This window comes from Podarcis gaigeae (genome assembly GCF_964106915.1).
Source record: "Podarcis gaigeae genome assembly, chromosome: 13".
Taxonomy (NCBI): Eukaryota; Metazoa; Chordata; class Lepidosauria; order Squamata; family Lacertidae; genus Podarcis; species Podarcis gaigeae.
The window spans coordinates 47,622,343-47,649,233 of record NC_139689.1 but is presented as its reverse complement, the minus strand read 5'-3'; the positions used below and the strand labels follow the sequence as shown (position 1 = coordinate 47,649,233).

Here is a 26,891-nt window from a genome sequence, read left to right as displayed (position 1 = left end):
AGAGTGACACACCGCCTCAACTTCCGGCTTCTGTAGACTTACTTATCTTTTTTCATTTCTCTTCTCCCCGAGGTTAGGAGTAGAAACCAGCCCATCGAAGGGAAATCGAGGATTTTTTGTTTTTTTTCCCCAGCGCTGGCTGTGATTCCTCATGGAGAAGGCATGGCTTGGCTCCAGTTATTATTTCATTACATTAAAAGCGTTTTAAAAGGTTTTTTTAATTGGTTTTGTTTTGCTAACAGTGTAAAGGATGGAATGAAACGATAAAAATAAATAATGCCATGTGCTAGAGAAACCCTTGAAATAGTATACGTTTATTACCCCTTTCACTTGGTCCCACATAAACAGAATAGAGCTTGCCGGAACAGATATTTCATTTAAAGAATTTTAAAAAACGGGGTGTACTAAACACACATAAATAGTATTTTAGTCATGAAATACATGCATTTAAATGTGAATAGCCTATTCCCACCCACAATTGTGAATTCAGTTCCCTGCTATTTTTTTCAAAGCTTGCTTTATTTCTCAGATACCCTATTTTCCCTTTCGCAATGTCCGTCAAACTGTCAACATACACAGAACATTAACTTTTGAGTTTTCCCCGGCCTCTTTTCCAGCACCCACTCAGCAAAATAAATTGGGTTACCTTCCTGGTGTGTGTGGAATGCAAGATATGCTTAGAAAGTTGAAGTAATTTCAACCTGTTTTGGTATTTTAACTTTTGAAGTTGTTTCTTTCTTGGCTTTACTGTTAACTTTTGTAAGCTGCTCTGAAGTCTTTTTTGCAGTCAAATAGTGTACACATTTATAAGATCACGAATAGATCTTTAGGCACCGGGCACAAACATTCCTCTTCTTCCAGGCATTTGGCTAATTAAAACAATCTGGTATTTTATGCAGATGGTGACAGCAGTCATGAAATTAAAAGATGCCTGCTTCTTGAGAGAAAAACGACGACAAACCTAGACAGCATCTTAAAAAGCAGAGACATCACCTTGCCAACAAAGGTCTGTATAGTTAAATCTATGGTTTTCCCAGTAGTGATGTATGGAAGTGAGAGCTGGACCATAAAGAAGGCTGATCGCCGAAGAATGGATGCTTTTGAATTATGGTGCTGGAGGAGACTCTTGAGAGTCCCATGGACTGCAAGAAGATCAAACGCATCCATTCTTAAGGAAATCAGCCCTGAGTGCTCACTGGAAGGACAGATCCTGAAGCTGAGGCTCCAATACTTTGGCCACCTCAGGAGAACAGAAGACTCCCTGGAAAAGACCCTGATGTTGGAAAAGATGGAGGGCACAAGGAGAAGGGGACGACAGAGGACGAGATGGTGGGACACTGTTCTTGAAGCTACCAGCATGAGTTTGACCAAACTGCAGGAGGCAGTGGAAGACAGGAGTGCCTGGCGTGCTCTGTTCCATGGGGTCACGAAGAGTCGGACACGGCTAAACAACAACAATGGTATTTTAAACTGTGTGCAGGGGCTGAAGAGCGGCATATAGCTATAAAATAAAATAATAATACTGATGATTATGTTTCTAAACGCCGCAGCCAATGCGGAGCCCAGGGACTCAGCTATACAGCTGCAAACAAAGCATTTTGAGTGTGTTTACAGTGTGATATATAATTTGTTACACTAGATGGCAACTGTGAGCTAAAGCAAATTCAATGCCTTTTTCAAAACGATGATTTTTTTAAAAAAGCATTTTCACAACGTTTTTAACACGTGTGTAGAGTCCACCCAGGTTCAAGACCGGCTCTGACAGCGGCCGGAAGTGTGGTAGAAACGAAAACGCTTTCCTTTTCTTGAAAGAAAGAGAGAATGTATTAAAAAAAAATAATAATCATTTTTTCAATACAAACAACAACCAAAAATATATATACAACAAAAACCACAATAACACTAATAACACAATTTAACAATTCCGATTTGAGTACTGATATACCTATAACTACACCTTTTAAACAATATTTCCCCACCTCTCCTCCCCCTACTTCCCACTGAGGCATCTAGTCATAAGCCTGCATTTTTTATCAGAGCTTCTATATATTGCAATCAAGGCTTGTATTAAAAATTGAGCTTAAAAAAAGGATTTTCAAATGTTTCATGCCAGGCAGAAAGAACCTTGGCAAGAGGTTTTTCTCCTAAGACAAGGGGGCCCCATTGATTTATAGTAGAAAAACAATTCTCAAAGTCATAAAAAAGGGAGAATTACATATGCTGCCCCAAGGCTGAAAAAACACAATTAAAGGCAAGGGTAAATAGTAAAATAATACCAATGTGCCTCTCAGTAAAATGAGCCAGATCTTCTTTCCAAGGTTGAAAGGCCAAGAGCAGTGAAAAAGGCAACTGGCTTGGCTAGAAGAAAAGAGAGCATTTTTGGGAAATTTTCTAAAGCTGTTGGGAAGAGCTAATGGGAGAAGCATCTAGCTGGCTGGGAAAGGAGGGGGAAAGGGGGGAGGTGTAAACTGAAGAGGCTTCTTTTTAAAAGCTGTTTTTTACTGAGTTCCTTTTTACTTTACAAAGGCTTTATTCTTTTAAAAGGCTACCTATGATAAGTGAATGAAATATATTAGCTTAAATATATTGGCTTAAATGTAATTATGCAAAGGATTTAAGGAATGCTAGATTCTTATTTCATATGGTTGTAAGAGTTGTATTTATCCTGAAATTAAGTCAGCCACCAGCCTAGCCCCCCTGCTAGACAGAAGACGCCATCCAAGCACTCTTGATATATATGGTTGTCAGGCATTTGTTTAGAAACTTTCAAATGAAGGAAATCTTTCAATATTGATGTGAAACTCAAGATCCTTGACATCTGTTGAACATAAAAATGTAAGATTAAACATTTGTTTTAGAAGGCAATAGGGCAAGGAGGGCAAGAGGTGAGCTGGTAATTAAGATTCCATGTAAGATATATTATTACTTATTTGTCATTTATATATAGCTCTTTGTCTCCCTTATAAGGGCAAGGAAGTGGGTGTATCTTTTGTGGGTGTATCTTTTGTGATTGGTTCTACCAAACAGCCAATAGGAATTTCAACCAGGCTGATTGGACAGAGGCAGCCACAGGAGGAGCAAAGGGGGCTGGATTAAGGGAATATAAGTGCTGGCCAGGATGGCAAGAGGCCAGGCCAGAGCTTGGTAACCATATACCACTGAGCCTCTCATTTATTTGTCTGACAAATAAATTATTATTTTAATTTCTCTATTGCTGCGTTGAATATTTCATTCCAGCTAAGCGTTAACCACAAGCAGGGTGCTACACCACCCCTGTCCGCCTTATCACTTTAAGTATTCCTTCCAGATTTCTTCATATTTATCCATTCTTAATTTGCATCGATATGTAGTTCGTTCGTAGGTATTTAGTCTGTCAATATTGTCAATCCATGTGCTCAATGGGATCTTTTTGCGGCTCTTCCAATTCATCAAGACAGGTTTTTTTGCTTCCAATATGGCACCACACATCCATTTATTTATTTTTGACCCCTCGTAACCTCCCACGTTTCCAGTACATAATTTAGAATTAAATTTAAATTAATTAAGTCAATTCAAATTTAAATTAATTTATAATGTCGTCACTCGGCGCGCCCTTCGTCACTCGTCCTGCGACGGCGCTGTAAACCCTTTGACCTGGGAAACGCAATCGGGGAGGAAGCGGGCGGAAACCATAGAGACGAACCCGCCACTTCCGGTCAAAATTTCGAAAAAGCTACCATTGGCCCTACCTAACAAAAAAGCCCGAGTGCGCGTGCGCACGCGCGTGCGCCTTCCGCTCCGGCGGCCTCTGACCCCGCCCACGTCCGGGCCGATCTTCCAGAAGCTGCGCGCGCGCCACCTTCCTCCTTTTTCCTCCCCCCCCACCCCCCGCCCGCTCCTCCTTATTAGAGCGAGAGAGCGGACGAGACATCCGGTTCCGCCCCGAATCCGTGCTTGTGAGGGAGGGAGGGAGAAAGAGAGAGACGGACGCGCTGCCCCAGTCGCTCCTCCCCCCCCCCCGCGCCCTCGGCCGGGAAGCGAACCCCGGACCCTGAGACGGAGAAAGAAGAGCGTCTAGGTAACGGGGGGGAGAGGGCCGGGCCGGGCGGGGAAGGCCGGCCTCCCTCCCGCCTTCCCCCGTGAGGGGGTGTGTGGGAAGCGGGGAAACGGGGCAGCTTCTCCTCAGAGAAAGAGAGCGGGAGAAGGAGGATTGGCGGCTGTCAGCAGCCCCGCAGGCCCCTTCCCTGGGCGCCCAGAGGGGTGCGGGGCCGGTGGCTGCGCGACCTTCTTCCCTCCGGCCTCGCCCTGAGGGGGGAATGGGCCGAGGAGGTGCAAGTAGTGGCGGTAATAATAATAATAATAACAATAACAATGTGCAATAGGTTCCTCTTTTAGGCGCCCACGCAGCTTGCAGCCACGAAACCGCTAGCCCGTTTGCAAGGCTAAGCAGGGTTCAGACTGGGTGGGAGGGAGGGGGAAACGCGGGCTGAGGTTCCCTGCATGGCGGGGGGTGGGCTGGATGACCCCCCGGAGGCCCCCTTCTGACTATTCGCTTCTGAGATTCTATGGTACACAAGCCCGCCTTTGAAAGGGTAAGATTGTGAGTGTGCAGGTCTCTCTCTCTGTGTGTGTGTGTAAGTAGTGGCAGTAATAATAATAATAATAATGTGCAATAAGTCCTCTTTTAGGTGCCCACGGAGCTTGCGGCAACATCTGCAGCTACGAAACCCCTAGCCCGTTTGCAAGGCTAAGCAGGGTTCAGACTGGGTGGGAGGGGGAGGGAAACGCGCGCTGAGGTTCCCTGCATGTTGGGTGGGCTGGATGACCCCCCCCCCCCCGAAGGCCCCCTTCTGTCTATTCGCTTCTGAGATTCTATGGTACACAAGCCCGCCTTTGAAAGAGTAAGATTGTGAGTTTGCACGTCTCTCACTCACTCTCTTTCTCTCTCTAATGTGTGCATGTACAGTTATGTGTGTCCCCGTACATGCACACATACACACACAGCTTCCTTCACTGCAGGCTCAGTGACAACTCCCAGATACTTAGCGCTCATGTGGCACCTTTCAAGTTCCCAGCACACCAGAATAACATGCTTCCTGGCAAAAACAGCCCTGTAAGGTAGGGGTGGCACTGCTGGAAGCGTGTGGACCTCCAGGTAATATGAGTGTTAGGAATCATATAATGGTTGGGTTGGAAGAGACCCTGGGGGGTCATCTAGTCCAACCCCTGCTTCAGGATGGGAAAGGAAAGTACTTCTCCACACAGTGCATGGTTAAAGGTAAAGGTACCCCTGCCCGTACGGGCCAGTCTTGACAGACTCTGGGGTTGTGCGCCCATCTCACTCAAGAGGCCAGGGGCCAGCGCTGTCCGGAGACACTTCCGGGTCACGTGGCCAGCGTGACATCGCTGCTCTGGCGAGCCAGAGCCGCACACGGAAACGCCGTTTACCTTCCCGCTGGTAAGCGGTCCCTATTTATCTACTTGCACCCGGAGGTGCTTTCGAACTGCTAGGTTGGCAGGCGCTGGGACCGAGCAGCGGGAGCGCACCCCGCCGCAGGGATTCGAACCGCCGACCTTTCGATCGGCAAGTCCTAGGCGCTGAGGCTTTAACCCACAGCGCCACCTGCGACCTCCAGGTAATATGAGTGTTAGGAATCATATAATGGTTGGGTTGGAAGAGACCCTGGGGGGTCATCTAGTCCAACCCCTGCTTCAGGATGGGAAAGGAAAGTACTTCTCCACACAGTGCATGGTTAGGCTAGGACAGACTCACTCCCATAGCAGAGGTTGTGATGCTCACCCAACCTAGATGGCTTTCAAAGAGGATTTAGTCAAATTTGTGGAGAAGAGGGCTATCAAAGGCCACTAACTATGATGGATATTCACTGCCTCTGCAGTTGCAGGCTGTCAAGCTTCTGAATACTAGTTGCTGCTGGAAGCTTCAAGAAGGGGGAAAAGGTTATTGCGCTTGAATTCTGCCTGTGGATTTCCCATAATCGGTATCTGGTCAGCTGCTGTGAGAACAAGGTGCTGGACTAGATAAGGCACTGGCCTGTTGCAGCTGACTCCTCTTAAATCTTACAAGAGTGAAAGTGACTTGCAGTGGCTAAGATCTTAAGTGGGGATTTCCTGTTTAATAACACTTAGCTACTATGCTATATCAGCTTCCATTTCACATGTCAAAATGGGTGCTGTGAACCTGTCTTGTCCCTACTGACACATCAAGGATTGCTGAGCTTGTCAACCCCACTGTAACAAATTGCTTTAACCTTTTCTTTTACCTGTTGACAGATGTACTTATTTACTGTGCATTATAGCTGGTCCTAGACCTGATTTGAAAACAAAGCTCTGTTTGGTTAAAAGGATAATAAAAAATAGAATTCCCTTAAGATGTATTATCATAGTTCTGAACTAGCCACCTTAATGTTTACTCCAATGCATTCATATGCAAATATCCTAGAGACAAAAATAGATCTTCCTTCCATTCAGAAAAAAGCAGCAGCTTTACTGCATGTATGCATGCTAAAAGATCCATATAGTTCCTCATCCTGTTTTCCATTGTAGCTAACCAAATGCTAATGGAAAACCCCCAAGCAGAGATGAAGAGGAGAGTGTGGGCTACTTTTACTTAGAAGGCTAAGTTGCAAACTCATTAACAGTGTGAAGCTGCAATTGTGCTCTTACAAGAGCCTCTTGCTAGCTCTTCCTATAGGGCATAGGGGCAGGAAATAGGTGAATTAGGCCCAAACCCCCATGAGGGAAGTATTTGAATTGGGGCCAAATTCACCTTTTGCATGTCAGACAACAAGTGGTCATGCCAAAAGATAAGTGGGGAAAGGAGAAGCAAGCAAAACTGCAATCCAACCTTCACTCTCCCCAAACAGTTTTCCAACCACTCAGGTACAGCAGGAGGGCATATTATGGGGCACAGCTTCCTGAACCAGCAAACACCTAGAGGGTTGCACCAGGAACCCCAGGTTTCACATACAAGTGGCCCAAGCTCAAACCTTGACTGTCATTTCCCACTAGAGAATTCTGGAAGGACTTTGTATCCCTAGGATGCCTTGGTGAATGTAGTGTCTTGAGCCATTCTGAGGAAATACCACATCAGTCAGTTGTATGACTCCCACGTGACCCAGTTTGCTTTTGCAGCACTCAGTCCCTGCCATATAACCTAGCCACACTATTCGACATGTTCATATGCATTATTGTCTGGTACTGCTGTTTATTTCCTCACTATTTCTTGAGGAAAGACATGTCCCCAATTCTTTCCCCTTAACAACAGACTTACTCATTCCTTCACATGCCCACTGCATAATTCATCACATCAGAAGTAACCAGGAGGTTTTTCAATTGTTAGGGGTCTCAACCCCCTTACCTCACTGGAATTCAAATGGCCAAAGAAGGAATAAACTACACCAAGACCTGGTGGAAAAGAAATCTTTGAGCCCCTTTCTCTTCATAATTCTATCCTGACACGAGCTCCTGTGAATAAGAACCAGCAGGCGTGGGAAGCAGGGTTTGAAATTAGCAGGGCGCCAGGCACATTTCTCGCCTAAAGATACTCCATTTACGAGCACTGCAAAAGGTCTGGGTTCCATTTTTTTTTGCACTTGGATGACACTCAAGGATTACTGAAATGTATGTGCTTTGAAGCCTGAAAGCATATGTTAAGAACAGACAGTACATTAAGGAGTTTAATGTAGAGTATAGTGTGTTTTGAAAACTGAAGTCTGGTACCAGTATTTTATTGTAAACACCAAATTAAACATGTATTTCTTTTTAAAATGGGATATTAACAATGTGTCACTCATGTGAATTGCATATTAGTTCATGCTTATCAAAATAATAAATAGAAAGTGTTGCTGGACCCACCCCTAATCGCAACTAGATATTCTGTTTTGGCACCCACAACCCAGGTCCCAGGAGCCATATCCCAGTTTCTAACACTGATGGGAAAGGGTCCACAGCTCCTAAACCCCATCAGCACAGAAGTGGCAGCTGTAACAAAGTGGAATGAGACCTGGAAGCAGAAAATATGAACATAGCTGCCAGTCACCTTGTCTCAGCAGGGCTCCTTCACCTTTGCTATGTGGCCAACAGCAAAGGAACAGGTGTACTGCTCCATACTGCTCCATCTCTGTGTTGGCCAGGGCTTCAACAATACATAGCTGTCTCCCAAGCAGCTTACAAAAAAATACAGGAGCTTAGTAGAACAGGAAAGTCATCAAAACACAAGGAATAGCACCGGTCACTGCTGTTACTAACATTGTAGTCCTATCGTGTAGTCTTAGTAGGAACTTTCCTTAGAGGACTGCTTGTGAGCCAGGAAGAGTTGGGGACATTAATGAGCAATGGTCAGGAATCTGCACCATAGGCTCTAGCTAGTCTCAGCTTCATCAAGCCTTTCAGAAGGGAGCTATCACCGAGACAGTACTTGCTCTTTTTCCTGTGGGGAGCTGCTGTGGAGTTCTTTGTGCAATGTCTACTTTTTTCAGACTCTGATCCTGGAAGGCAAAAGGAATGATGATTGTTTGGCTGGCACTAGCAGTAGTGGCAACACAAAGCTTACCTGCACCTGAGTCTGTGTCACTACCCCACCCCACTAAGTGTGTGTACTCAGATTTGCATGGAGACAACATTACTAGCTTTGGGAGAGGAAGGCTTTGTAATGCAAAACGTTTAACCAAAAAGGTGTTGTCGAGTAAGCATGTTACCTCCTATCCCTTGCTTGGTTTTGTGGGGTCCCTTGTCCTTTCCTCCCTTGCTGGGGTAACAGAGCAGCAGTTCCTGTTGCATTGGAGTTCCCATATAATACTATTTAGAGGATAAGCTTTTTGTGGAAAGTGGTCTTTCACTTTAGGAACATACGGTACTGTGCTATACTGAGCCAGATCGTTGATTCACCTACTGTCTCCACCAATTGGCAGGAGCTCTCCTGTGTTTAGGAAGGAGCCTCTCCACCACACTCACCATGTTACCTGGAGTTGCCAGGTATTGAACTTGGGACCTAGATGTAATAATAATTATAATATTATTTATACCCCGCCCTTCTGACTGGGGCTCCCCAGCCACTCTGGGCAGCTTCCAACCAAATATCAAAAACAATACAGCGTCAGACATTAAAAACTTCCCTAAACAGGGTGTCTTTTAAAAGTAAAATAGTTGTTTATTGCCTTGACATCTGCTGGGAGGGCGTTCCACAGGGCAGGCGTCACTACCGGGAAGGCCCTCGGCCTGGTTCCCTGTAACCTCACTTCTTGCAGCGAGGGAACCGCTAGAAGGCCCTTGGAGCTGGACCTCAGTGTCCGGGCAAAATGATGGGAATGGAGACGCTCCTTCAGGTATACAGGACTGGGGCCATTTAGGGCTTTCAAGGTCAGCACCAACACTTTGAATTCTGCTTGGAAACGTACTGGGAGCCAATGAAGTTCTTTTTGGACCGGTAGATGTTCTACCACTGAGCTACTGTCCTTGCGTAGCTCCCACCAGCAAGGTGAATCTCAGTGGTACAGGTTTTCCAGAAAATTTTGGACTGGAAAATTTTTGTTGCCCTAAGGCATTTGAGTTCTGATTTAGCCCATTTGTTTGACTTACTTTTTATTTTTGTTTATTAAATGTGTGCTGTATTAATTTTACATGCTGTATGAACATCTCCAAAGGTTTTCCAATCTCCAGAAGTATTAGAATGGAAATCCCCCCCAGGTGCTCCAAATGTAGTTTGAAACGTTGTAGTCAAGCAGATTCAAAACTTCACTTGAAAATTATTTTTATTGGAATATTTGTAAATAATTTAAGGTTTAACAATTCAATAGCATAGACTTACATTCTGTGGTAGAGGAGGGAAGAAGGCACTGCAAATGTTAACATATGAACTTCATCATGCCTAAAGAACAAATAAGTGTGCTTCCTACAGTCACCTTATTCCAGAGTATTGTTGTTGTTGTTGTTGTTGTTTAGTCGTGTCCGACTCTTCGTGACCCCATGGACCAAAGCACGCCGGGCACTCCTGTCTTCCACTGCCTCCCACAGTTTGGTCAAACTCATGCTGGTAGCTTCCAGAACACTGTCCAACCATCTCGTCCTCTGTCGTCCCCTTCTCCTTGTGCCCTCCACCTTTCCCAACATCAGGGTCTTTTCCAGGGAGTCTTCTCTTCTCATGAGGTGGTCAAAGTATTGGAGCCTCAGCTTCAGGATCTGTCCTTCCAGTGAGCACTCAGGGCTGATTTCCTTAAGAATGGATGCGTTTGATCTTCTTGCAGTCCATGGGACTCTCAAGAGTCTCCTCCAGCACCATAATTCAAAAGCATCAATTCTTCGGCAATCAGCCTTCTTTATGGTCCAGAGTATTGTATCTATTCAAATTGTTCAGTTTGATTTGAATTGTATTAATTATGTTACATGACATACCAAATTTAAGGAAGACACTGACAAACTGGTATGTGTCCAGAGGGGGGTGACTAGAATGCTAGAATGGTCAGTCTGGAAACACATGCTAGACAGAAGTAGCTGGGTATGTTTAGCCTGGAAAAAATAAGATTAAAGGGAGACACAGTGGGGGTCAGGAAGATAGAGCAGCGGTTTGACTTCACCTCCAGAGGTGCATTTCATTGTCTTTTGAGACAGACAGATGCCAGCAACAACAATTGACTAGTTGCATGGGGTGGTGGGGTCAACAGTGGTTTAGCTTGGGTAGTGCATTGATGCAGGGGGCATAACATCAAACCCTAAAGCTCTCCAGCCAGCATAAATATAGGCTTGCACCCTTAGCCATCTCTTTGATAAACTGAAAAGCCCCCAATGCGTGAGCATTTCTTAGTAGGGTGCTTCAACCCTGTCATCTTCCTGGCTGCGCTTTTTTATATCTTTTCCAACTCTATATCATATTTTTGTGTTGGAGGAACTGAAATTGTAGATAGTATTCCAAATGCAAGTGCTTTATAGGTTTATTTATATAAACGTGATATGATAACAACTGCTTCATTTTAAATTCCTTTTGTAATAATTCTGAGCACGGTATTTTCCTTTTCCATTACTACCATGCTCTTAGTTAATGATTTTCACAGAGCTATATCCACTGTGGTTGTAATATACATTTTTTTTGTTTAGTCACCGCGTGTTCAGATCTCATCAATATACAGGTTTTTCCCCCTCCAACATGTATCAGTTTTCACTTAACTTGCATTGAACCTAGGTTTCATTTACTATTCATGCAGTTGGGAGAGATTTTTGAGCTTCTGTTAGTTGGCAACCTGAATAATTTGCTGTTCTCTGCAGACTTGGCCATTTTAGTGTTCACTCTTTCCTCCAGATCATTTATGAACAAATTTAATAGTATCAGTATCTTACGTAATGATTCATTGTACTTCCCATCATTGAAATAATTTTATGTTATTTCAATTCTTCGCTTCCTTTTTTTTAGCAAATTAATGAATCTCTGTTATTTCTTCCATGACTGCTAAATTTACTCAGAAGACTTTGGTGAGGTACTTTGTCAAAATCTCTACTGAATCATTCATATCTACATGCTTGTAAAGCCCTAAAAGGCTTTGGCCCTGTATACCTGATGGAGCTTCTCCACCCCCATAATTCAGCCTGGAGGGGCTTTCTGGTGGTTCCCTCACCGAGAGAAGTGAGGTTACAGGGAACCAGGCAGAGGGCCTTCTCGGTAGTGGAGTCCGCCCTGTGAAATTCCCTCCCATCAGATGTCAAGGAAATAAACAACTATCTGACTTTTAGAAGACATCTGAAGGCAGCCATGTTCAGGGAAGTTTTAAATGTTTGATGTATTGTGCTTTAATTTTTTGATAGCCACCCAGAGTGGTTGGGGTAGCCCAGTCAGATGGGTGGTATATAAGTATTCAATAATAAATGATTGATTGTAGAAAATGAAAGGTTGGCAAGGCAGCACAGGACTCCACTTTGCCAAAGCCATGTTGTTTTACTCCACCTTCCTTCAACTTCAGCCAGTGTGGCCAATGATCAGGGAGCTGTAATGCAGCAACATCTGGAGGACCACATGTTTCCCATTCCTGATTTAGATTCTAAATCTGCAGTCCTGGGAAGAAGCCCCTTTTAACATGGTGAAACTTACCCTGGAGTAAACATGCATTGGGTCAGAACGTTGGTCAAAGTAGTACATTCCTGAAACTGTGTATCCAAATAGTGCAAGTCCCACGTAGGATGTGCGTCCCATGGACATGTCATGGGGAGGGTGGTCAGATGTTGATGAGAATTGGGAGAGGCCAACTCAAGGGAAGGTTCTAGTGGGTTGAGGACTTGCAGCCCCAGGGAAGTGGCCAGTGGATTAGGAGGAGGGGATCCAGATTCAGGAGAAGGGCCTAGTGGCTTGTCAGAGGTGGACTTCCCAAGCCATACATCACCAGCTGTGGAGGTGGTTCCAGCAGCACCAAACCCTGAAAGTGAAGAGAACTCCCCTGTGAGTTGGCTGTGTCATCTCCAAGGATGCGGAGGCAACAGCTCTGGTGCAAGCAGACCATATATGCCCAGCCTCTACAGAGGAGTTCCCATTTGCTTCTCAGTCCCAAGGCTTGGGACGTCAAATGCACGAATGTGCCTGCTTCAGTCTTCAAACCTAGAGGGCAGGGAGCACGTCAAGTGTAGGATCAAATCTTAGATAAGCCTAGCCATGTATCTTGGTACTCTGCCATGCTTTAATGGCTTGTAACCTGTAGACTCATGCTGGGCTGCTGTATGAGTCAAACCTTCAGTACAGTTTGCGTTCTGGGTCCAAAGAGGGCTCAGGATATCGGGCAAATATTTTAAAATAAAGAATTGCAGCTGCTGCTTGTAAAAGCTGTACCTGCCCATCCCAGCTTTTATACTTTTATCACTCCTATGTAAGTGAAGTGAACACTTGGAAGGGGAAATTGCAGAAACCTTCAATTCTTTTGAAATTGAATTTTGCTGGATAGGAATAACTGTGGTTCTTTCCCTCCCTGCAGTTATAAGGTTCTATTGCGTTTAATGTTCATCATCCAATAGAGTACTGTACATTTCATCTCACGTTGTGTGTGTTCTCTTGTATTACAGCCTTTGACACTGTCTACCAAAGAAATGGTGATGGAGAAGCCAAGTCCGCTGCTTGTAGGGCGGGAGTTCGTGAGGCAGTACTATACCCTGCTAAATAAAGCCCCCGACTTCTTACACAGGTAACTTCTAAAATATATCAATAGCTGGTGTTGTCTTGACAAAAGTAGCAAGTTGAATTGACCCCACTTCCTCCAAATGTAACTGTTTATCTTCTTATGGACAGCTTAACTTGACTGTATGGACTAGTTCCGCCTTGATGTTTTTATTTTATTGTATAGTTTACTAAAGGGTGGCTTTAAAATCTTTATATTAAATGGGTGTTCTTTAAATACCGTATTTTTCGCACCATAGGACGCACTTTTTCCCCTCCAAAAATGAAGGGGAAATGTGTGTGCGTCCTATGGTGCGAATGCAGGCTTTCGCTAAAGCCTGGAGAGTGAGAGGGGTCGGTGTGCACCGACCCCTCACGCTCTCCAAGCTTCGCACACCTCTCCGCAAGCAGCGGGAGCCCAGCGCTGGGCTCCCGCTGCTTGCGGAGAGTTGCCAGCATGCCGAAGCCTGCGCGCGCTGAGCTCAGCACGCCCAGGCTTCGCGGACCTCTCCGCAAGCAGCGGGAGCGCTCCCATGGCTTGCAGAGAGCTGCCTGTTTGGGGGCTGGGGTCGGGGGAAGCTCGAGCTTCCCCCGCCCCAGCCCCGTGCCTGGGGGGGAAATAATTTTTCCCCCTTTATTTCCCCACAAAAAAACTGGGTGCGCCCTATGGTCCGGTGCGCCCTATGGTGCGAAAAATACGGTAAACAACAAGCATAGCCAACTTGGGCTATGTTTATTTTGTGTCCCATAATTTGTTTCATGCACAAAGAAAACCCACCCTTTCAGGCCATAAAAAAATACATTTCGAAGTGTGGTTTTAATTTAGGTTCTGACTGAAACAGCTATTCTATCTAAATTTGAAGTGGTTTTTTTAAAAAATAATAATTATGGGCCTCATTAATAAAGAAGAAGCAATTGAAGAAGCAGCTGAACAATGCAAATTGGGAGCGTTGAGAGAAGAAACAAAGCACAGATACCCTGCCTCCTATTCCTGTGTATTTATTTATTGAAGGCTTTGTTCAGCTAAGTCATATTCAGTATTGACACACTGAAATCATTGGACTTCAGTTGCTCATGACTAACAATTCCATTGATTTCAGTGGGCCTAGTTTGGACATGGCTTACCCAGATACAACTCTATGAAAGTACCGTATTATACAATTATACTCCCAGGGTTGTTTGCAAAAACAATTACAGTGTGAATGCAAGAAATTACAGCAAATGAAAAAGCCGCCAAATCATAAAAGCAGCATGATACAGCAGGATTAAAATTGTTTCTTTAAAAGCTGGAAAAATAAAAAGGTCCTTACTGGTGCTGAAAAGATGTTAAGGTAAGAAACCAAGCAAACCTCTCTAGAGATAGTGTTCTGTGCTGCAGTTGCCACTGCTGAGAAATCTTCTCATACCCTCCCCCATTACATTAGAGAGACGTTTACAAGAGGTCCTTCATCAAGGATCTAAATATATGGGTAGGTAGCTACAAAGACAAGCGGTCATCAGCCAATCTCATGTTCCAAATGATGCCAAATTAAGCATACACATGTTCTGTTTACATGTAAGAGACGTAGAGAAGTTATTTTAAGTGATCTCATAAATACAGTAAACATATATTTTGATTGGGAATTCCATACTGCAGCTGATCACAGTGGAGCTTGCTGTCAGTAGTCATCAGCTGATCAACATTTACAGCAAGCCTTGCTCCAAATTGTTTCCATGATGGTGGATGTGGAACATGTGGGTATAGTTTGGAGAAAGCAGCCTTGTGGGCCAAATTAGGACTCCCACTGGACCTAATTTCACTTGCGGGGCAAAGGTTCTCCACTATTGTACCAGCTTTCAAAAAAGCTACTTCAGAGTTTGCCTACCAACAGCAGAGACTGAAAATACCCTCCTGTTGACTGACAGGATTATAACACTGTGATGTAGCTTTTCAGTTACTCTCCATTAGCCATAGTTTCTTTTCTATTGCCTTGATTTTCTGTTATATTTGCCAGATAAATCTTTTGTTGCAAGAAAACTCCTTGCAATAAAGCTCATTCTCTCTCTTTTTTATATTCAAAGATCTTTATTGAAACTTAATATATACATAATAACCAAAATTCCCAATGATTCCCTCACATAAAATATAATATCTAAATTACAACAGTTGCATAATTATACACTTAATTATAAAACCACCCACCCTCTGCTTCCCTCCACAGCAATTCAACTTCTGTATATTTCTTTCTACCTTTTTGCCTTGCATTCTGTAATAAATTATTTTCGTTAAATTTTGATTTTTCTTTCTTTGTTTTGTTATTGCTTATGTTTTTTATTCTAAGCCTATTAACATGTCATTTTTAGAACAATATTTTGACAAATAATATTCGAAATGCTTCCACTCCATTCTTAACTTTTTATTTGATTGATATCTTATAATTGAAGTTAATTTTGCCAATTCTATATACTCACTTAATTTACGAATCCACTCTTCCTTTGTCGGTATGTCCTGAGATTTCCATTTAGTAGCTCATTCTCCATGATACATAGCTGAGAAGCAGTAGAAGACCTGTCACATCCTGGATACCTTGAAGTGATTTAAGTTATTCTGACCCAAGAGCTGCTTATTGACAACAGCCTATGAGAGGGAACTGTAAATGGTTAAGCGTCTCAACTGTGGTTTCTCAGCTTCCTGTGCCACACAGTTATGGAGAATGACAAGTGCTGCAAACAATTCAACATGGGCAGTGAGGTCCTCAAGCAACAGTTTTGAACTGTGAAATGGAGCATCTCTTTCCCATTGATAAGTGTTGAGATAAATATGCATCATAATTAACCCTAGAAAATGCATACAACTAACACTGATGCAGGTTTTCTTCCCACTGGGGTAGTCTGCTGCTAATCAAATGATTAGTAGGTCTGTACTTCAACAAAGGGATGTGGGTGGCGCTGTGGATTAAACCACAGAGCCTAGGACTTGCCGATCAGAAGGTTGACGGTTCAAATCCCTGCGACGGGGTGAGCTCCCGTTGCTCGGTTCCTGCTCCTGCCAACCTAGCAGTTCGAAAGCACATCAAAGTGCAAGTAGATAAATAGGTACCGCTCCGGCGGGAAGGTAAACGGTGTTTCCGTGTGCTGCTCTGGCTTTCCAGAAGCAGTCATGCTGGCCACATGACCCAGAAGCTGTACGCCGGCTCCCTTGACCAATAAAACGATATGAGCACTGCAACCCCAGAGCTGGCCACGACTGGACCTAATGGTCAGGGGTCCCTTTACCTTTACTTCAACATTGTGGTGGCTGACACAATGCTCAAGAAAATTAAGAACGTCAAGGGTCATCATATACCCCTTTACTGTGATGATGACCTAAGCATTCTGTCTCTGTCTTAGGATTTGGGTCACAATCTGAATGTGTGAAGAATCTGGGCAATAGTTCAGGAGTCATTGCTTCTCTCATTGCATCTCTTGCCATTAGATTTGATGGTATTAGCTTCTTGGAAGCTTTCAGAATTTCGTGAACAAGAAATGCTGAATCATAAATGCATATTGATGTACTCCTTACAGCTGCTTCCAGTTTCAGGCTGCTCTTGGAGACCAATATATTGTTTGATTAGTTTTGTATTCTGTTGGCTCCACTTAAAAAGTTACTGCAGTACAGTTGTACCTCGGGTGAAGAACCTGCCGTATTTTTCGCTCCATAAGGCGCACCTGACCATAAGGCGCACCTAGTTTTTAGAGGGGGAATTCAAGAAAAAAAAATTATTTAAAGGGAGTGCTGAGCAGAGCCTGTATGCATCCCAGGCTCTGCTCAGCGCTCCCTTTCATGAGCCGCATGGAGTGTGTGTGTGGCTCTTGGGGGCTTTTGCAGGAGGTGGGGGAAGAGAGCCTCTCTCTGTCACTTCCCCCACCTCCCGCAAGAGCCGCGCTGTCAGAGCTGCCCCAAGGTCCCAGCTCACAGAGGACCAACGCCAGATCGTCGTTATATACAAAAGTCTTTATTGAAGTTCAGTTTCCATTTCAAAGCCGTAGCGCGCAGCTCTACGTCTTAAACCCTAGACCGCCGAAGTTCCGTCTGAATCTCCTCCCCCCTGACACCAGTTTAAGATTCTAGCCCTGCTCCACCTCTTCCTCTGCTCTCTCCTCCTCTGGGTCCTCCTGTCCGCTGAGGCATTCCCCTTTCTGGACTCTTCTGACGCTGAGTCTCCTGACTCCTCCTCCTGCCTCCGGCGGGCTTTAGGACCTGGTTCCCAATCCTCGTTCTCTGCTGTCCCGCGCGCCTGTACATTTGAACTTGGCTCTCGCGCCAACCCAGTGACCTTCCTCCTGACCGTTACACTGCTTCTATCACTGCTTCCCTCTTCCGGGATGCTGGCCGGACCTGACCTCCCCTCCGTTGCCTGACTCTCCGATGGAGGCGTGGGGATATGCTGGCCCCGATACCTGGGACTCTTCCCCCCCCACTATGCTCTGGTGGGGAAGCTGGTCCTGATCTCCAACTGCTGCTCTGGGAGTCCCCGCTGGCCCCTTGCTTCTGGAGTGTCCCCCTTGGGACCCCCCTTGCCCTGGCCACCGGCGCCCCCTTCTGTGAATCTTCCGATTCGCTGGAGAGGCTCATGGAATCTCTCGGGCCACTGTCATCTTCTCCTACGCTGCCCTCAGATTCTTCCCCTTCGCTCTCCATTTCCTGTGCTTCTGCTCCTGAGCCCCTGACACGCGCGCTCTTTAAAGGGAGCGCGGCTCTTGGGGGCTTTTCTCCCCCCACCTCCCGCAAAAACCAGGGATAGCCGTGTGAAGCCTCTGCAGGGCAGCAGGATGAAGGCTCCCCACTGCCCTGCAGAGGCTTTGTGCCGCTAAGGCAGAAGCTAAAACAGGTAGAGGGAGCGCTTCACGGGCTCCCCAGAGCTGCTCAGGAGCTTGTCGGGGCTGGCGAGAGAAGCCCAGGTTTCTCCCCCCAGCCCCACACATTCGCTCCATAAGACAGACATTTTCCCTTAGTTTTCAAGAGGAAAAAAGTGCGTCTTGTGGAGCAAAAAATACGGTAATTCGTTCTGGAGGTCCGTTCTTAACCTGAAACTGTTCTTAACCTGAGGTACCACTTTAGCTAATGGGGCCTCCCGCTGCTGCCACCACGCAATTTATGTTCACATCCTGAAGCAAAGTTCTTAACCCGAGGTACTATTTCTGGGTTAGGGGAGTCTGCAACCTGAAGGGTCTGTAACCCGAGGTACCACTGTAATGGCTTTGAAATTACTGGTGCCTTGTGGTTGGATGTGGGCAGGGGAGATCAGGGAGATTGTATTGGAGCTTCAGAGTACTGTATTTTAATTGTTTTATTTAGGGATAAATAAAAAATATTTCCAATTTAAAGGCATATAAACTGACCTGGACTCTGTGATCATCATCTGAGGCCCTTCTTCACGTGCCTCCTCCATGAGAGGTCCAGAGAGTGGCAATACAAGAAAGGGCCTTTTCTGCAGTGGCTCCCCGCTTGTGGAATGTGCTCTCCAATGTGGTTTCGCTGGGGCCTATGTTATACATCATTAGGCGCCCAGCAAAACTCTTCCTCTTTATACAGGCCTTCGGCTGATGTGGCCTTTGAAATGTGTTTGTGGGAGGTGGGGTTATTGTTTTGTTTTGTTTTAACTATTTTATGCTTCTTTCCTGGTATTTTTTATCTTGTGAACCACCCTGAGATCTGATGAAGGGAGGTATATTAAATTTAATAAGTAATCATAATTTTAATACAGACAACAAATAGCAAAAAAAAAAAAATCCTTAGTGATTTCAGAACTGTAGCTATCAGCATTGTATTTTGATAACTTAATGGCAGAAAGAGCTCTCATGGTTACAGTTGAAATTGTTCTGGCTCTGACCATATTAAGTGATCTCCTTTAGGACTGTACCCACAGATAACCTGGAATTATGTACACCGATCCTTTAAAGATGCAGTTTGTTTTATCCATGTAGCTTTATTGCCCCTGGAAAGGGATTTTGGGTGAAGTTGCACCCCAGTAGTTTCCCTTGAAACTAAGCAGGTCAAGATCTGGTCAGTTCCAGAACAGGAGAATTCTTGGGAACCGTTTTTTTAATGTATTAATTTATTAAACTTGTATACCACCCTTCTTCCAAAGATCACATGGTGGTTCACAACATAAAAATACAAAATGTAAACACAAGAATACATAATAAAAAAAGGAAAAAAAAACAATACCCACTTTGGGTACCATTATGGAAGAATGGTGGGATATATTTTAAAATAAACTTTTGTAAGGTGCCTAGATACCAAAACTGGATACAAACCAGATTTAGCGTTACCTTATATCTTATAACATTATTATTATTATTATTATTATTATTATTATTATTATTTATTTGCTATGGACTTTTGAACTGCATCAGAATTTTATTGATTATACCAGGTTTTAAAAACCCTATAGTCCTCTTATCTAAAGCTTACATTAAACTTCTTAGCATTCTTTTTTTTAATTTGCTGAAAACCAGATGTGCTCCTATATGACTGTCCAAAACCTCATGCTCGAATGTCTTTGCAGGTTTTATGGCAGGAATTCTTCTTATGTGCATGGTGGACTGGATGCCAGTGGCAAACCACAGGAAGCTGTCTATGGCCAGGCTGTATGTACCCAACCAATTATTTTATCGCGTTCAGTCACAATAAATAAAGGCATAGCCTTTGGCAATACATAATGTTAAATATGGTGTTTCCATTAGATCAAGCAGTAATCCAGAGAGAGCATAGCCATTTGTTTGCAGCAGCAAACATATTAGGGTTGTTTCCAATGCAGAGCAGAAACCTATGGTGTGCTTTTTTTCATGTATGCTGATTTCTATAGCCTTCTCTGAGTTTGGCTTAGTTGGATGCAACCCTTAGTTGCCAGATGCTGGAAACAATTATCCCCTGCGATGTGTAAAAATATGGGATATGGCTGATATACCATACAATCAAAGTTCAAGGAGGAATAGGGATATAAATGGACTTTGAGGGAGAACTCCAGAAATGGTGAATCCTGTTTAATTTTTTACCCTGAACTGCACTAGGGTCAAGTGATGGGGCACATCCTGTTGCATTTAACATTTCCCCTACCTTATTTTTTTAACAGATAGGGTGTCCTCCGAAGCAAAGGTGTGGACATTTGTGTCCGACATATTTGTTTCCCAGAGTGCTGTGCCATAGAACACACATAGGAATGTGAAAAAGCAAAGATGGTAGGCACGATTATCCGGAGCCTTCGTGGGCGTATTTTTGTTAAAGTTGGGAAAAGACAGACAAGGCTTCTGAAAAGTTTCAAATACATTTGATTTCCCATAGAGTTTCTTGCTTGGCAGTGCTAATGTAAGAGGCTGATATCCAACAGAAAATATTGGGCTTGGATGTGGGAGACCACGTCTTTCAAGGCCTCATGGTGTGACATTGGGTCAGGTCAGTTATTTATGCACTTCAGAGGCTTCTGTGCAAAAATGAATAATAGTGACCTATTTAAAAAGACAGCATAGAGATTATCAAGTGCCTAGGGCTTTTGGTTTTTCAGTGTTCTTGGTAATACTGTACTGGATGTCTATGCATTTTTTCGTTTTCTTTCATTTCTGTTACTTTAGCAATATGTGATCCCAGTTTTTGACTTCAGCAACTGCCAGAAAAAGAGCTCTAGTCTTGAACCAGCATCAAGACATGTAGATAGTAATCCGTGTCTTTGTATTCATGTAATATGCTCTTAATAAAAGGATGGGGGAATCTTAGGGCTTCTAGATGTGGGCCAATGGTCCAGGGTAATGGGAGTTTTAATCCAACCGCAATTTGGAAGGCTCTAGGCTCTCCACCTCTGCCCTAGCAGTGATACAGCTGTGATGTAGTAGAACATGCTTCAGTCTTTAAAAGATGCACCCAGAGTTTCAAAATATTTATTCAGCGCTTGCTGGGATAGTTGCATATTACACATTTGAATTGGATGCATTTTCTATGAATATGATGTAGTTCCACACCTATAGTCTTCTGTTTTTCTCTGTTGTCATCCAGATTTGGTATTTTCAGGGAAATGACCAACCCGTTCCTTGAAATGTTTTAAGACAGCCAAGGATCCCTGATTTCATGGTTGCTGCCCTGAGGCACATGCTTTCAAAACTATATTAAAGACTATTGCATTGCTCTCTTGCTTTCCTAATTAGACACTTAAAAAAAAACCTAAAGCAAAACTTAGCCCAGTTACATGTCCTCCTCCTCCCTCCCCCCCAGGATTTAAAAATACTAGTTTATGACCACATGAAAGAGCGGCAGTGTAGTCCGTTGGCCTGCAGCCAGAATCCTCCTTATATTAATTATGTAAATAAAAGTATAAAAAATATACCTAGTTTTTACTGGAAAACAGAGAAAATTAGCCATGGGCATGAGCTTTGGGTTTTCTTGAAAACACTGTAGCATTCTCTAAAAATTATTACAGTGGTACCTCGGGATGCGAACAGGATCCGTTCCGGAGCCCCATTCACATCCTGAATGGAACGTAAGACGCAATGGAGCATCTGTGCATGCGCGGATCGCGTTTTGCTGCTTCCGCGCATGCGCATGACATCATTTTGAGCATATGCGCAAGCGCAAGCGGCGAAACCCGGAAGTAACTCGCTCTGTTACTTCTGGGTTGCTGCAGAGCGCAACCCGGAAGCGCTCAACCTGGAGCACATTCAACCCAAGGTATGGCTGTATTATTATTTTCATCATTATTATTATTTTCTATCAGAAGTGCATTTCACCCACATAATGTGGCACAATAGCTGTTGAGCTACGTTACCAGCATCTGATGTGCAGAAACGTCTGAGAATTTCTTGGCTTCCCCTTTAGATTATTTGAACAGAGAAGATGTAGGCAGTTTGAGTTGCTCATGGCTGGGGCCGAAGCAAAAGGTTCAGAGTTTCACAAAATTACTTGTGAAAGGCCTGTGGAATTTCATGGAGGTGGAGGCAAAAATCCTTGCCCCTTCCTTCTTCACTCCATCCTTTCACAAACCTCCTAGTGAGTGAAAGTGTATGTGTGTTCTCCTCCTCCTCCCCCCTTACTACCTTTCTTCCCTAGGACTTTTCCCCTACTCTTTCTAGTGTTTAACCAGGCTCCACCATTCAGGCACTGCTGTTGCAAGTACTGCTGCAGCCTGTTCTTGGCCTGTGCTGAGAAAGGCTTATTTGAGGCGGAACTGGTAGCTGGAATGGCTGCTTTGTTTGCTTGTCAGGATAGTGCCACCCTTGGCCAAACTAACCAGCTGTGTGGCTCTCTCTCAAATGCATTCAATGGAACATTGCAGCAGCCTTAGCTGTAGCCATAGAGTGAGGCACCAGGGCAGTAGGTCAGTGGCTGTACAGGGGAGCAGGAACCTTGGAAGAGGGAGGGAACCTTAAAGAGTCACATCTTCACTCTGCCACATTTTAATTTATGTTAAACTTAGTTCTGAAGCTATATAGCATTATGGAATTTTATCAACTAGCTTGTATCTACCTGTTATTGACCAAAACACACACACACACACACACACAGAGAGAGAGCACTTGTACAGATAGAAAAGGAAGAATTTGTCTCCCATGCTCTCTACATTGAAGGAAAAGCATTTCCACATTCAGCATTTTTAAAACAATGCACTCAGTATTAAGAGGCCCTACCTAACAAAGGAAAATATCTATACAGTGGTATCTCTGGATGCGAACGGGATCCGTTCCGGAGCCCCTTACGCATCCTGAGCAGAACACAACCCACGTCTGTGTGGGTTGCGATTTGCCGCTTCTGCGCATGCGCGTGACGTCATTTTGAGCATCTGCACATGCGCGAGCGGCGAAACCCAGCAGTAACCCGTTCTGTTACTTCCGGGTTGCCGCAGAACGCAACCTGAAAACACTCAGCCTGAAGCTTCTTTAACCTGAGGTATGACTGTAGTTATCAAAATCAGGTACTGAGAGCTTGGGATTTTATTTTTCATTTTTGGCTAAGTGGGATTCAAGTTTCTCTTATTTTGTCTCTAGGACATACACAAGAAGGTGATGTCCCTGCAGTTTAGTGAATGCCGCACTAAGATCCGCCATGTGGACGCTCATGCAACTCTGAACGATGGAGTAGTTGTGCAAGTCATGGGGGAGTTGACAAATAATGGGCAGCCGATGAGGAAATTCATGCAAACCTTCGTACTGGCTCCAGAAGTAAGTAGCCACCGTGGACTTCAAGCAGCAGGGCCCTAAACACGAGTTGATCCCAAACGATCGCCCTCACTTCAGAAATGTTTCAACCATCTGTGGCTGGAACAAAGCTTCCTAGACATAGCAATTATTTCTGCAAGCTTGCTTTGGTCCCTCCACCAGCAATCTTATCTAGGTGTACATAGTTGCAATTATAGCTTCCAGGTAAGGGCCATTCATATATATGAGATGCCAGGTGTTCCAAATGAATTGAACATTATGGCTGAGAAGTCTTACATTTCGTGTCATTGCATTGGTAGACACATGAATGCAAAAGGGAAAGGACAACTGAATTTGAAAGCAATATGTAGCATTGCCAGAGAGTTAGTTAATCAACAGTTGAGTTGTTGTTGTTTTTACCCATGGTGTGTTTGTTTTTACAGGGATCTGTTCCAAATAAGTTTTATGTACACAACGACATATTCCGTTATGAAGATGAAGTATTTGGTGACTCTGAAGCTGAACTAGATGAAGGTAAGGGAATCGGTCAGAGTTGGAACATAGGAAGCCCTGCTAGCTCAGACTAAAGGCCTCTCTGATCCAGCTCTCTCTGTGATCTCACAGAAGCCAAACAAGATACCTATAGGAAGTCCAAAAGCAGGACCTCATGCTGGAACTGAGAAATTCAGGAGATGAACCTGAGCACAACTCACTGTGGAAACTGCATACAGTCATACCTCTAGTTGCGTTCGCTTCATGTTGTGAATTTTCGGGTTGCATACACGGCAAACCCGGAGGTATATACTTCCGGGTTTCATCGCATGCGCAGAAGTGTTCTGTGTGCTTCACACAAGCACAGAAGCACTCTGTCGTGCTCCGCGCATGTGCAGAAGCACCGCTCTGGTTGCAGACTTTTTGGGGTGCGAATGGCACCCCGGAACGGAGCGTGTCCACAACTAGAGGTACCATTTTAGAGGCAATCCAAGCTGAGCTAGCACATATTTCCACAAACATTTTGTGCTCCAGGTTGAAGGGATAACACCCTAGCCTTTGAATAAAAGTATGCTTATCTGAGTGCTGCTCAGGTTAGTATCTGTGCCGGTGTGGCCTAATCCTACTTGGGTTATTGTTGCCACAATCCTGCCTGGTAACAAGCCCTGCAAGCAATTTTGCACTTGGCAGGGCCTGACTAGATTATTCAAGATTCTAACCTGACAGTTATTTGCCTGTCGTTATCCTAAGCCAGTTCCCACAAAGGGCAATTTAAATGACATTTGAATGAATCTGATTGATATTATCATGGCTGTTGTTGACCCCAGGGGGCTGACCGTTCTGTTACCCTTTCATATAACTATCAACTTGACCGGAATTCTTTCTTTCAGTTTCCAGTAAGGAAAGATCAGAGAGATGGCTGTTAGGAATAAATTGTAGTTGGGGAAAATTTTTGTCTGTTTAAAAAAGAGCAAGTCTCCTATGTGCAGACATGCAGTGGTGTGGGGGTGGTTAAGCTGAGCATTGCAGTAGTATTGTGCCGTGTGAGTCAGATTTCATTCAGAGACCAAGCACATGTTCCTCAGGAAAGATGAACGAGAAAAGGGAGCAGTGACTATACAGTGATGGAGGTGGAGCCAAAGAGAACTGCAATGTTCTATGACTCCTCTCTTCAGTAAACAGTTTATTTCCACAGTTGTGCTTGTTGCTATCGAGTCGGTTACTTCAAAACTAAATTACTTTCTACTTTGTCAGTTTGGAGGCTAGATTGGCTGAATGCAAAGAAAGGCTTGATGAGGCAAAGAAATAAAGGAATATCAGCTATTTTTGAATGGGAAGGATTTCTGAAATAGAGCATGTGACTGACATATAAAGAGTACCATTTAGGATGCATTTATGTATCCAGCTGCATTGTGGTGGATTCGTCTTAATTTGACGGTTTTCGGAATTTGTGGCAGATTATTCAGTTAGTGTACTGTAATCGATCTTATGAAGGGACGTGCGTGGCGCTGTGGTCTAAACCTAGGGCTTGCTGATCAGAAGGTCGGCGGTTCGAATCCCCGTGACAGGGTGAGCTCCCGTTCTTCGGTCCCAGCACCTGCCCACCTACCAGTTTAAAAGCACCTCAAGTGCAAGTAGATAAATAGGTACCATTCTGGCGGGAAGGTAAACAGCGTTTCTGTGTTCTGCTCTGGTTCGCCAGAAGCGGCTTAGTCATGCTGGCCACATGACCCGGAAGCTGTACGCCGGCTCCCTCAGCCTATAGAGCGAGATGAGCACGCAATCCAAGAGTCCTCCATGACTGGACCTAATGGTCAGGGGTACCCTGACCTTTTTAATTGATCTTATAGTTGCAAATGAAAGTGCCTTGATCTTAATAGAGCTCCTCTTTTTTACAGTAATACAATGCACAGCAGGTGTATCTATTCTGGATTATAAACCTATGTACAACCAGTGAAAGCTGTGGGTGGATTTCAACATAGTGCCAAGTCCCTGGGCTGTGCATGTGGAAAATGAGGACTTCTCACACAATAAGACCCCCTATCCCCATACGTGTTCCATTCCTCCACCCTTCCGGTGCAGATTTAGGGGGTGCACAAAAGGAGGAGAAGGGAGAAAGTACCACCGTGTGAGCAGGCCACGTTCTGTGCAGGCGGCAGCTTGGTTGAATCCAGCCCTCAATCATAGCTTTCCCCTTTAGTCATTTAAAGTGAACAATCGAGTATGATTTTGCTTGGTGCCTATTAACTGGGTGATTCAAACTCTATAGACCCCTATGCACATGATTGAAATACTTTGGTTGGCTCTGGTAATCAGCCTAAAGTTGACATGGACATGACAACCCTGGTCTTCCCAGCTTTTGGGGTGGGGCCTTGTCGCTGCCAGCTTGCTGATCTTGAGAGGCACTCTACACACAGCTCATGGTTATGGATGTTGGAGCTTTCAGTTCAAAGCTCAGGGGTTGGGTGGGGGATTGTCTAGTCCACTTTGAATTAGGGGGCATTTGATGTCTCTGAGGTGCAAGAAAAATTGCCTAGCTAGCCTCCTTACCTACCAAATTTTGCAGCTCTGTGACTTGGAGGGTACTTGTTCATTGGTTTGTTGTTGTTTAGTCGTGTCTGACTCTTCGTGACTCTTTTTACTGTATTTTTTGTTTCTATGGAAGCCGCCCAGAGTGGCTGGGGAAACCCAGCCAGATGGGCGGGGTACAAATAAATTTATTATTATTATTATTATTATTATTATTATTATTATTATTATTATTCGTGACCCCATGGACCAGAGCACGCCAGGCACTCCTGTATTCCACTGCCTCCCGCAGTTTAGTCAAACTCATGCTGGCAGCTTCGAGAACACTGTCCCACCATCTCGTCCTCTGCCGTCCCCTTCTCCTTGTGCCCTCCATCTTTCCCAACATCAGGGTCTTTTCCAGGGAGTCTTCTCTTCTCATGAGGTGGCCAAAGTATTGGAGCCTCAGCTTCAGGATCTGTCCTTCCCGTGAGCACTCAGGGCTGATTTCCTTCAGAATGGATCGGTTTGATCTTCTTGCAGTCCATGGGACTCTCAAGAGTCTCCTACAGCACCATAATGCCTCCGCGGCATAGGTCATAGCTTCTCTGAGTTATTCAAGCCC

General features: G+C 44.4%; 1 protein-coding gene across 2 annotated transcripts in view; it reads left to right on the top strand.

The window, feature by feature from the left end:
• The first annotated feature begins 3,779 nt into the window (after positions 1-3,779).
• Positions 3,780-26,891, top strand: part of G3BP2 (G3BP stress granule assembly factor 2) — a 39,745-nt gene continuing 16,633 nt past the window's right edge. Inside the window, exons 1-5 of one of the 2 annotated variants that reach the window (XM_083709553.1) lie at positions 3,780-4,057; positions 13,033-13,151; positions 19,654-19,735; positions 23,117-23,290; positions 23,710-23,800. In XM_083709553.1, coding sequence (XP_083565679.1) covers positions 13,057-13,151; positions 19,654-19,735; positions 23,117-23,290; positions 23,710-23,800 — 442 coding nt within the window. In that variant the 5' untranslated portion in view covers positions 3,780-4,057; positions 13,033-13,056. The remainder of the gene's footprint in view (positions 4,058-13,032; positions 13,152-19,653; positions 19,736-23,116; positions 23,291-23,709; positions 23,801-26,891) is intronic. The other variant, XM_083709554.1, reaches the window with a different exon arrangement.